Raw genomic sequence first — 13,018 nt, forward strand, 5'->3', positions numbered from 1 at the left:
CAGAAGTTTTAAAAAATAATTCTTAAATCTCCCATTTCTTTTCTTCTGGCTCACTGAGAAGGTGCGTGTTTGACTGCTTTCCACAAAGCACGTGGGAAGCTTGCCCAAAGCAGAGGAAAGGCTGAAAGCATCCTTCTCAGGGGTTGTTCCCCACCATTACACATTGTATTCTATAGAATTATGTTATTATCAGCAGGAAAAAAATATAAAATAAAAAAAAAAATCAATCCACCTACTTGACAAAGCACAACGTGGACTGTTGTGATTCCTCAAAGTTCAAGGTAGAGAAACCCAAAGTCAGCCCTCACTGACACCTAAACCTGCCTATAGACCTTGAGCTGCTCTCCCACATCCCGCTTTCCTCCTGGCATACTCTGCTATCCCTGCCAGCCAGAAAGGTAATGCACGGGATCAGAAAACGTAGGGAAAAATCCCTTCCCAAGCCTCCATCCTCTTCTAGAGACAATATCATCTTCACACATGAGCTACCCACACGCTTTCAGGACAACTTTCACATTTCACACCCTCTAGTATCTGATCACAAGGTAATTCTCCAAGTGCCCAGTTAAAACAGTCAAATGTCTTCCATTTATGATTTTTTTTTCTATGTTGTATCCATTCCCAAAAATCAGAGTAATTAAGATCATTCAGCCGCCACCCAAAAAACATTCAGACCCGAGCATTCCCGAGTGAGCAAGCCACGCAAAACAGTTTACAAGTACAATGTGTTTTTTTTTTAATCAAGCAGTAGATTCATATTAAACGAGCACACAAACGAGCAAACATCCAAATTAACATGTAAAAAGAAAAAGAAATCCAAATATCCCATTGCTGTCAGCACAAGCATGGCTATGTAATTTCAGTGAAAAGCCGCCAGTCCAGTCTCGGTGGAATGAAACATTTCACAGGCATTCAGGCAGATTATTTTACAATACCAGACATTGACAACGGGTTAAAAAAAACCCAATAACAATAACGTAATTGCATTTCAAAATACAAAGCTTGGTTTGCCCTTTCCAACTGGGGCTCCAAGCCCAACGAACAGCACCAGCACACGGGTTGAACAGATCGATAACAGTGACCAACCTCCCCCAAACCTGTAGAAAAGCAAGTTGCATGCCATAGAACTTGCGTTACAGACTGGCTGCAAAACAAGCAAAGCACCCAAAAATATATCACAAACTTCACGTATTCTACCCCAAAACTGATCTACTGGCAGAGCCTCCCTAGAGTCAAGTACTTGGTACAGCTCCCAGGTAACAAAGGATTTTTGGGGAAAACACCCCACTGATTCCTTCCATTCCTTGGCAAATATTACTTTTATTTTGGATTTAAAAATTGCTTTCCTGGGGCTGAGGGAGAAGTGAAACATGTTTATACTTATTAACCCAAATCTGAGAAAAAGATGTACTTTTGCAAATTAAGGGATGCCTTCCCTGTAAAGGCAGCGACGGACGCAAGGTGCCGTGCTGGGGTTTGCTCCGCGTTCCCCACGCACCTTTAGAAAAGCTAAATCCTTGCAGCTCCGCTTCATTTTGCATTTCAGACACTACTTAATGAGCAGCATTTAATTGGCCGCTCTGGGAAGAGCACATTCTTGGTAAGTCACTTCGGAGCTGACAGTTTGTGTTTCAATCTGGAGGGGAAAACACACTTTTGGCATGTTTATTCACAGAACTTATGCTTCAACATCACCTTTGGACTTACATCAACCAAAGCTTCAGGAATTTATCAGCCTTTTGTGACCACTCGACAGTGACTTATGTCTTCCAAAATGACAACAAAATAAATACCAAACTGCGTGCAAGATAACGAGTATTTCTCCAGAACCAGAAAGTAATTTTGTAAATTAGCGAGGAATTTTACATGAAGCATAACCATCTTTTATTGACAAGCGTCATCAGACTCAATTTTTTCCTTTTTAAAAGAAGTACTTGAAGGTTACCAATATTGTGTAAGCAAATACAAAACCAGGAATGTTTGTGTGAAGTCACCTTGCTGCAAAGCAATTCTCTTTCAGTCCCAACTGACCACCTTCAGTTAAGCAAACCATTTAAAAGACATCGATTAACGTATTTCTTTTATGGTTAGCTGTAGGCCTATAGGAAGATAAGTTTAAAATGCTGTAGTGTTAAAAAGAAATATTCTCTTTTCCACAGTAGGAGTGTTCAAAAAAAAAAAAATAATCCGTATTACAAGTTGGCCTAATAGAGGCAATTTCTTTCCTTGTTTCTGCATTTTTTTGGCTTTATAAGGTAAAGATGACTCTCTGTATTATTGCAATTTTGGGATACATGTCTCTACAAATGAAATCTCTCTAAGAGGAGGAAAAAGAGCTTGTGCACGTAACATTAAGCAGGACACACAGACATGATGCACTATTAGTCCTGCTCACACATGGCTCGATACCTTGGGCTGAAACCAGTCTACAGCACCCCTATAAATAAAAAAACCTATTAGGAATCCTTCTAAGGATGGGAAAACAAACCTTTCATAGAATTTATTGGGCAATCCATTCAATTAATGCATTTTAAACACTCTTTAGCACCTACCACGCGGTATTGTTTGACATCTTTAAGAATATTAGCTAGCATCCGCCATCTCGTTAGTGCTACGCAACATTTAAATGTGCGGCGAGGCGGCTCCTGTTTGCCTGGTCCAGCAGAGCCTGCAGGACAGCATCGTGCTGGCAGGGAATATTACAGCTCCTTCCTGAGCAGGACTGTTTAAAATCCGGGGAAATACATATATAAATATATATCAAGACACTTGCTGACTAATGCATTTGCAGCAGATGCTCTGCATTAGTCGATCACGCAAGATAAATAAGGGAAAACCCTTAAGAAACACCAGTGAAAGCTGCAGGCAATGCTATGATAACTAAAAATATTAATGCTTTGAACTCTGTCTGCATCAAAATGCTGAACCAGAGGCTCTGAAATGTGGGAGTTTTTTAATTTTTTCTCTTTTTTTTTTTTGGAGGGGAGATACAAACTTTAAAGAACCAAAGCCATGCATTTAGAGGTTTCCGGACAACTCATGTTGGCACCTCACTACCTCCATTAAAGAAACTGAAATAAAGAAATAAAAAGGCTTTTAGAATCAGATTGAAAAATTGAACCTTTCAGCCCAGATGTTCAAAAGCCCTTTAGGGAGAAAAATTGGTAGGAGAGGTCCCTCCACGCTATGAAACAAGGACAAAAAAAGGACTTGGGGGAGAATTGAGGGATGTAGAGTTTTTAAAGCTAGTTTTATAATGTGGATACAAAATAAGTAATTTTAGATGCACCGCCTAGGAATTTTTTTATATCACTTTTTATATATCACTAAATAAGAAAAAAGTTTAAGGTTGTGATGGAAACAGCACAGGGACTTTCTGAAGCTCATAAACCTCTTTCTGCAGTGGAAACATTCACAGTACCACTCCTAGAGGCTCCAGGTAATTTACTATAAAGTCTCCGTACTCACACATGCAAACAGATTCTGTGTGGCAAGTAGCCGTGGGTGAGTGTTAGCATAGGAAAACGCTTAAAATTTACTGTTGGCACATAAATACTGCAGCTTATGACCCTTCAAGAGTACATTTTAAAAAAGAGTTTAAAACCTTTGATTTGGGGGTTATTTTATCTGTATATATATGCATGGGGGGGGGAAATACAGGGCTGGACATGGATGAAGTTGTTCTGCATACTCTCTCCCTCTGGATTTGAATTTGGACACGTATAGAGAATCAAAAGTTAGGCAGCAATTATTACTACAGGTGGTCTCCTGAGACTGGAAAGAGAAATCTGCATTCCCTCCTTCCAGCAAGGCTGGTAAATATTCATCACCTTTAAAACAAACGGCACCTGAAACGCAAGGCCAGCATTCTGTACAACCAAGAAAAAAAAACCCCGAAAATAAATAATGACACAGACTTTCCCGACCCTTCGCAGGCAGCAGACCCACTCATGCAAGGGAAAAACCCCTGCTGGAAAAGCAAATAGGAAATGCCTCGGAAAAGGGACAGTCTATGCTTCTGCTCCCCTCCACTGCGCTCAGTCCTCAGCAGGGTAATGAAATCACCATCCGTAGGGCCACAGCGGCATTCGTCACGGGAATTTGATGGGGCAGGATTAAAATTAAGTCCTCAATGTCCCAAATCGGGCTTCTAAAATGAGTTGGCTTTTGACACCTTTGTATTTAAATGGCTGTTTAGGTCTCCCGATGGAAATCGGGATGCTCCTTTTCCTCATCTCAGCCTGCGTTACCAAGATGAACTCATTATGTTGATAATGCACGCGGCTTGTTTGCCGAGATAAAAATTCCAGTGTGAAAGTACACAAGGAAAATAATAGTAATTCTGTATAGAAAGCAAGTATTCAACACTGGCTCAGATGGTGAGGCTGGGGCCCATACACTTAGCACTAATCACCCGCCAAATGAGAACGAGGTGTGGGGAAAAACGACATGTAATTAGAGATTGTCACCACAACTGTAAACAGTTTAAAGAACCAAATTAAGATACAACTAAAAAATCTTGCCATTCCCTTCCACTCTCTCACTGCCCCTTCCTTCTTTACCTGCGTCTCCCATGGACCTCCTGTAGTCAGTGAGGTCAAGCATCTCCTAAGACACTCCCTCCCACCCCGCTCAACCCATCCTCCTTCCCCCTCCTCTTCTCCCTGCTAACTCCGTGCTACCCAAGGACACTGTTTTCAGAGCTCGGTTTTACATCCCTTAAGTATTAAGCATTAATCTAATGCCAGGAAAACTATCAAAGAAATTAAAGCCAAAAATGAGCCCATAAAACCACTTTCTGATTAAAAGACTGCATGCACCCATTAAGGGCACTTTGTCACCAAGCTGATTATTTTTTGCTAACTTCCCCTACGGAATTCACTAACAACACAAAGCTACAGGGCAAACAAAGCATTTAGAGAACATTTCCCTCTTTACTTACTAACACTGAATGAACTTCCCTCTGCTTTCTAGTTCCTTTTCCTAGAAACCATTTTATGAACTATAGCATCTAAATACTCTTTTAATACAGTTCACCCTACATAGTTCTGTAACTTGAAAAACTCAAGGAAGTTTGCAAAAATAACCTCCCACAAACTTAACACACATTCAAATACGTGACGCCTCCCCACAGCATCTGGCCAGAGAGATGCCTGTCCTTTCTCACAGAATAAAACTAACGTGGCCTCAAGCAGAAAATGCCATTTTCCAACGTTTCTATCACAGTCCCATCAACCTGCAAAATAAGTCAGAAGCCTCAAAAGACCCTGTGAAAATAGGGGACAGGGAGATACACATTTGAGCTTTGATCAAAGATGTTCCCTTAATAAAGCCATGTACTAACCGCTACCCTGAGGACTGTACTCTTAACAAGCCAAACTCAAGTGTTTTGAAATAAATCCTTTAGGTGGAGGATCTGGGAAAGGATTCCAGATGATTTATTAAAGGAACAGGGGGAAGGGATGAGCGTACACTGTCCCTTTTACATGAAAAGTGCATATTATGAGGTCTGAAGCACAAACTCATCAAAGCACATGCTGTCTGCTTTGTACCTGCCAGAAATCCTGGTGGAAGGGGAGAGGGTTAGAAAAGGGAAGAAAACGAGGGAATGCTTGGTTACACCAAAAAACCATAGTTAGAATAAAGACACAAGTATCAGAGTTATTAGCAGCTGGAAGAAACACCCACCAGGTACCTAGAAACCAGAATAAAAGAGGACATAGAGCAACCAGAGCAGTTTAGTCGCGCCTGCCAAACGAGCCCTGTGAAAACGAGCAGCAGAATTAGCAGTACAAAAAGAGAACAGCAAGTAGAGCTTTGTCAAAACTGAAATACAGCACGAACACTTGGCAGAGGAGGGAGGAAAGGACGAAGCATGTTCTGTATGTGGACGTAAAGCAACCCACCGGGATGTTTGTGCACCATGCATTTACCTGTGTTAGAGGCAATTAAGTATTTTCTCTGATGAAACTTGCGTTTATTAAAAACAAGCCAAGAGAGGAATTTGCAGTTCAGTGTCCACGCAGGTCCTGGTGAACAGGGAAAAGCAGCGAGGAACACAGAGGTAACTCAACACCATGACCCAAAGCTGACGGGAGGGTAAAGTTTGGCTGGGAGGAGAAAGCCAGAAAGCAAAGAAACCCCCAAACGCAGACAGTGGTGTCAGCAAAGGAAGCCAAGAAGAGAAAAATCTTCAGCTGAGCTCAGATTTGGTGATTATCTGCAATAAACTGCACCTCCGCTTGCTTCCAATAAGGGTCACAGGCAAGAATTACCTCCCACCCGTTTGTTACGGTGCTTTTGGGGGATGGCGGAGGAACTTTTGTATAGGCAAGCCCAAGTTTACCATCTACCTGGTTATTATGTAAAAAACTACCTGCAGTAAGATCAGAAGCTGAAGGAATTTAAAGCAGGGAATCTGAAATTAGACAGAGATTATGGATACACGGAGTACGGACCGGGATAACTGAATGCTTCCAGGTACCTCCAAGCAAGCTGTTACCTGGAGACAACAGCTCAAACTGCTGGCACTGGGGACTCATTTATTTCAAACATGCTTACAACAGACGCAGGCAGGACCTCGTACAGTTGGATTTAGAGGACTCCCCACCTGTTTTCATTGCGTCTAAGTTAGAGGAAGTACTGAGTATCCTGAGAAGGATACATTAACCAAGAAGTTAAGGGGCTCAGTAAATCAACTACAGCTGCACTGTGCGCTGCTATTCACTGAACTGCAATAGCTTGCTTTTGTTAGGGTATCATTTAGCCTTGCATCCTTTTGAATGAAGGTTTCAGAGACACTTAAACATCGCAGGAACTCAGAGCTCTCGCCCAGCGTTTGATTTCTGAATGACAGCAGGACTCGGAGCTTGTCTCACCTCCTGCAAGCTTGGGTCTACAACCACCCTGGTGGAAGTCTCATGCTCCAGCCTTAGCTCATACATAAAGGACCCCAGAAATTCAGGCTAATAAATAAAGGTTCCCTTTTCAAACCTGGCAGCCAGACCCTTCAATCCACCAGAAAAAGATGGTCCATCTACCTCCAGTCCTTTCCATGAGGATCCTTCCTGAGTACATTTTTTCAGGTTCCTCTGCTCCTGAGATGCTCTTTAAACGATCTGGCAAGAAATCTTCCTCCTGAGCTGACTGACAGTGACTCTTCTTTAATGGACACACACCTGCAGTTACAGAGCCTTGGCAGTTAAGTGTAGTTTAAGCTCATCATTGTACCGGTCCGTGATACAAGCCTGCACTATACAGTGGAAGGAAATTTCAGGCATTTTACTGGCCCTTACAGAAACCATCTGAACCATTTTCCTTTTCCTTCATTTTGCTATTTCTCCGCATTACTCTACGGCATCCCCAAACATCTAGAGATGTAAATATAAACACTGGCAGGAAATACTTAATTCATAAATTTAATTAGAGGGCATTGAAAGCCTCTATAATTATTTACTGCAGCAATGATAGCAGGAGGGTAAGCTGCTGCTGGTAGCTCGAAGGCTTTTGTTCATTTTAAGCAGTAGCAAAAAATTTTCCCCACAGGAGAACAAAAAGAGCAAGCCAAGTGTATTCTGTGTTAAACTAATAAGCCATCTAGGGTGTTTTCTTTTTTTCCTAAATAGGCTAGAGGTCTCTTCAAAGCACTGCATCTCACCTTCGGTGCGAGCACCTGACCGCACAGACCGCTCTACGCTGTGCACCCACCACAGACATTTTCTGCCTCAGCTTCCACCTTTCCACCAGGATGCCCAGCTGGAAGCTCAGCTGCGGGACCCCTGGGAGCTCCCTCTCCAGGGACAGGGACTGCACCGAAGGACCCAGTTGACAGGGCCTGATTTTGCTCTGCAAAACGTGGAACAGTGTAGAGGAACACCACTAACAGCATTGCTTGCTTTTTTTCCTTTGAGAGATCAAGCTTTTCAATCATTAATACATCAGCCAAAAAAAAGTCAAGTAAACAGGGCATAAAAAAAGAAAGTTTTAAACAAAATCTGTATTATAACCTATGTAATATTAATGAAGCTTATGCCACAGTACATGTGCTAAGATACATACTTCTTTTTAGTGAGAGCTTATTCATGACTATCGTCTTGCTAAGCAAGATGCAAGCACAATGATGAAGCAGTACAACACCTCAGTTTGAAAGTCTGACGCAGGAAGAACATCTCCATGTTGCTCTCCAAAGCACTCTTTCTTAAGCCCTAACGAGCATTAAGCTGCAGGGAAAACAGCACATCTTAAATGAAACAGGACTTCCCTCCTCCTACCCAGAGGGATGCTTTTCAAGGTGGCAGGATGGAAGAAGGGACACCAGGAGATGTTTCTCCTGCAGCACTGACAAGCACAGCGCCCCGCAGATGGCTTCAAAAAGTCTTTCCTTTCCTACAGCTCAAACGCAAGAGGAGGAAAGAGACAGAGATGGTGGAAACAGAGCAGATGAACAATTGCAGTCTGGACACCTTCACGCCACAGCACCCGGAGCTACACACAAGTCAGTGTCCATTCTCACATCAGCCTTTTTGTTCAGGCTCAATATCAACACTTTGAAATGTTTGCAGACTGACTAATTCTATTTTTTTTCCCCCCACTCCGAATGAATAGTAATCAATGCCTCTTTTCCTCTGCTTTCCAGAGCTTGCTTCCCTGGGGGAAAAACCACCACACTTAGACAAAAACAGAGCCAGGGACACAGTTGCCTCCCTACGCACTCAGCCCAGCAGAAGGTCAAAGAAAAGTATGACTTTATGTTGGCAAACCAAGGGGGTTTGCTGGATTAATGTCTCCTGGGTTTTTGGTCTCGCAATGAGTGAAGAAAAAGCATTTAGGCTCAAATTACAGGAGCTTTGTTCCCATTAATAAGGCAGTACCATTTACCTCCCTCTCCATCAACTCCGTAAATTATCACTAGGAAGAAGGAGGGGCAGGAAGAGGGAAGAAAAAGTGTGTATTGTCTTCTCACCGTAACATTCGATCACATGCACAGCAAGATGCTTCAGAAACCCAACACAATTTCAATACAGAGGCATGTCACCCTATAAAATCCTTTGCAAGACCAGTCCCACTCACCATATGGCAGTCAATTAGTTGTTCTGATAGTAGCTTTATGTAAATAAAATCAGTTGTGCGCTCATACATCTGCTTACTAATGCTGTTGCCTTTAAAGTCTCAAACATACATGCTCAAAATTCACACCGGTATTTTAAACATTGTCCCTTAATATGTAATTAAAATGCAACTGACTGAACAGCTGGTTCTATTCTTTAAACTGAATCTCTTTCTAAATTATTACTTGCATGCAGCCCTGGGTATAGATCTTTGCTAGGAACTAAAATTAGTTCTCTTTTCTACTCTTCAGCCAGCATCTAGCTTGCAGATTGTCAGTACTTTCCAGTACCACAGCTTGTGTCTGACTGCTCAGAAGCTCCTCTCACCTTAAAAAAGAAGGAGGAAATTTCCAGTGAACAGGCCTATTACTTTTGGAGCCTGTAGCACAAGTCCCATTACCTCTGCGCAATATTCCTAAGGATGCTTAGGGGAACGATGGACCTCTCGCCCTTCTGCTTGAGCTCATCAGCTCCGCCAACACACAAAGAGAAAGCACCAGGAAGTCATCTCCAGGTAGAGGATGCCTGGATAACCCAAGAGGGATCCCATAGTTGGAAACAGGCAGCGAGGAAGAGATGAAAGAGGGTTTTATCCCTCGGGTGCTACTACACCAGTGAAACTCAAATGCGTAAGGTCAGCTCTGCAGCACCCAGTTGGTGCTTGACTGAGTAAAGACTGTTGATTTTTTAAACAGAAGCCCAAAGCAATAAAACGAGAACAAGATGCTATCAGACAGATCAAGCTACTGTCAGCTTCTTTAATTACCAAGGGAGAGCCAAGGCCAACTTATTTTAGACTCTCAACAAAATTATCCTCTCACCTGGCCATTACCGCTACCCCAATAGCCACAGCCAGATTTAGCCAGTCCCAAGGTGTCTTTCAGCAGACAGCCCAGCAAACAAGAACCTCTATTTCTTCATTTTCAAGAGAGCAAACTGCTTCTAGGGCGTTATTAGACTGTGGAAAAAAACAAGTCCCAGGAGAAGATAACAATGAAGAAAAGTCCATTGCAGTACCCTAAATCTGCTGCCTCGCTTTCAGACTGTCGGAACCACAGCCTGCAGATGTCCGAGTGTGGCACCGACATCTCTAACTTATATAAAAAGCAATTTCACTCTGCTGCAGGTCAGAGCGAAAGGTGGTTAGCACGTAAGGCAAAGGCTGTCCGTTCTCCACCCTTCAGCCAGCACAGATGTCCACCACGCCGGATGGCAAGATCCCAAGAGCGTGGTACCGCAAACACCAACTGTGGGTTTCCAACACCCCCCTGTGCTGAGTGTGTCCATCACATCCAAAGGGGTCGCAATTCAAGCCCTCGGCGCCGAGGGGCAGAGGAACAGCAGGTTGAGTTCAGCAAAGGGATTGCCTTTGGATCTTTTATCCAACGTGATAGGAACCAACTGTGGAGGGCTCAGGAACAGCGGAACGACTAGCAAAAAAATAGCCTGGGATTCAGCATTTCTTCCCTACAAACAAATCTTGTTTATGAAAAGCCTAAGGGATAAGTGTGATAGCTTGACAAGATAAAATGATGAAAGTGAGCAGATGCAAAATAGACTGTCATAAACCAGAGGGAGAAACATTTGATATTTTGCAAAGAATATATGTACTTTTTTTTTTTTAAAACCATGAAAAGCAGACATTGCGTTTGTGGCAGGGGGAGCAGAAAACAAGTGTTCACAACATGCTTCGTAGTTTTATGCATCAAAACTAACTGCCAAAATAATACCTTCCAACTGCCTGTTTTCCAGCAAAATCTTGCCCTGCTGCCTGGGTAACCAGAACACTCGCACACTGCTGATGACGGGGACCCCAGGTATTTGATCACCTTCTGTCTTTACCTTTCCCTATTAGACACAAAACGAGAGAGGGAACTGCACATGTTCAGCCCACACTATGTTTATATAAAGCTTAAACGCATTATTTTTTTTTTTTTCAGTGTCCAGGCTTTCTGGAAATGCCTGACATGATGCACAAGGTACATCACTCAGCAATGAAGGAATCAGATGCTGACTTCCCTCTGGAAAAATCAGAAGCTTTACTTTAAGGTGATGCAGATGAAATGAAAATATTGCTAAAAGCTGGATTAACAATATGTGCCCACGGTGATATGATGGAAAATTAACTAACCTGCAGTTATCTGCATCAAGAAGTCAATATGAGCTGCTAATCTTAAGGCCAGAGCTGCCTTTACTGTACTCCTCCATACCAATGGGATTTACAGTGTGGTTAATTTGGTCTCTGATTTGCATAATAACAGGTAGGATGCTACATGGCTCCACTTACGCAGAAAAAACTAGATGAGAGCAACCTCAACATTTCACCAGCACGTATCGTGACAGCACAGACATCCCGCACAGTCGGGTACTGCTGTAGGGCTCAAAAGGGGAGGGAAGTAAGGGTATTTGGTGGTGGTGGGAATACATGCTGGGGGAGGGGGGCACGTAAAAGTCACAAGAGGGTCTCCTTCCTTTAGCAATCCGGAGATGAGTCTGGAAAGGAAAGGTCAAGCACATTTCCCCTGAAACGGCGTAACTCATAGGGCTCTCATACAGTCGTAAAGAGGCAGCAAGGAAATGTGATTACAACCTATAATTTCCTGGCCTAACAGTATATAAGAAGAGGCAGTATTTTGCCTGTAAACATTAAAATAAGACCCATTTAAAAAAAAATAAAATCTTTTTCTCATTCATTGTCATTAAATGAAAAGCACTGCAATGCTACTAAACAACAAAAAGCTCAGAAGAGAATACTTCAAATACTTCGTTTAACTTATACCCACAAGCAGGTAAGAGTTAAAGGACTCTGTGTTAAAAAAAGGCATCGAATAATATACATTTAATAGTCTAGTGTGCTCACCTTCCCATCATAGCGTTTCACTATAAACTGATCCAGGCCCAGGTCTGAAAAAGAAAAAAAAAACAAAAAGGAAACTTAAAAAAAATGCTCTTAGAGTGTAAAAGAAAGAATTTCTCGGGTTTTCTGTTTGAGAGGGGATTAGAAAATAAAATGCACTGTCTGAATAACATCAGTAGAAAGTATAAGGACAAAGAAAGGAAATTTTTTTGGCTTCGTGCATTTTGTGCTTTGTATTTTGATCACAAAGACAACAAGCTCATGGCATCAGAGAAGAAAAGTTCCTTCTGTAGCAGGGCCAGCAGCAGCACAGCTCCCAGCATCCCAAGAGTGGGAAATACCCATCCCAAAGCAGATTTCTGCACTGTTACCAAGCAAACATTTCACCCGTGATGCCCCATGTAAATGCACAATCAAAAAACTCTTATTGTTTTTAATAATACCTTTTGAATGGCTCACAAATGGGAAAAGAAAGAATTGTTCCTGTAATTAATTGGGATATCCCCAAATACATCCAAAACTTGTTTGTATTTTGGTATAAAATTGCTCATAAAGATATTTCAAAGGAGATAAGTCGTAGCTGCATCTGTAAGAAGGAGAGTGCTATAGCTAGAAGGGCATTTTGGAGAAAGGCAGGGAGAAGGGGTTATTTATACTAGTAAATTCAATCTTGCACGCCATCACAAAATGTTTTTTTTCTATCTTGAAGAGAGGAGAAAAAAATAAATCCCAGCATTTGCAGAGTCAAGGCACAGAGCTCACAATCTAATACCCAATGCCCGGCAGGCTACATGTACACTGATGAATGCACATATAAGCAAGATAAAAATATTCAGGAAGATTGATTATCTGAGCTTTGCAATCCAAAAGCGGGAAGATGCACCCCGAGAGGAGATTACGCAGTAAACTCAAATCAACCACTTCCAGTAATTCGGGAGAGCACAGGCTGGTTTTCGGTTCTCTGAAGAACAAAACCCCTCAGCAGAGCTCCGTCCCATGCATTTTCTGCCACTGTTTATGATAATTATCACATCCCCATTTCAATTTAAATTAG

The 13,018-nt window shown here is 42.2% G+C and overlaps 1 protein-coding gene across 4 annotated transcripts in view; it reads right to left on the reverse strand.

Annotated features, from left to right (window-relative positions):
• MICU1 (mitochondrial calcium uptake 1) overlaps nt 1-13,018 on the reverse strand; it is a 106,157-nt gene that overhangs the window by 51,133 nt on the left and 42,006 nt on the right. For all 4 annotated transcript variants that reach the window (XM_063339416.1, XM_063339417.1, XM_063339415.1 and 1 more), the window contains one exon: nt 11,968-12,011. In XM_063339416.1, coding sequence (XP_063195486.1) covers nt 11,968-12,011 — 44 coding nt within the window. The remainder of the gene's footprint in view (nt 1-11,967; nt 12,012-13,018) is intronic.

Source organism: Chroicocephalus ridibundus, chromosome 6 (genome assembly GCF_963924245.1).
Source record: "Chroicocephalus ridibundus chromosome 6, bChrRid1.1, whole genome shotgun sequence".
NCBI lineage: Eukaryota > Metazoa > Chordata > Aves > Charadriiformes > Laridae > Chroicocephalus > Chroicocephalus ridibundus.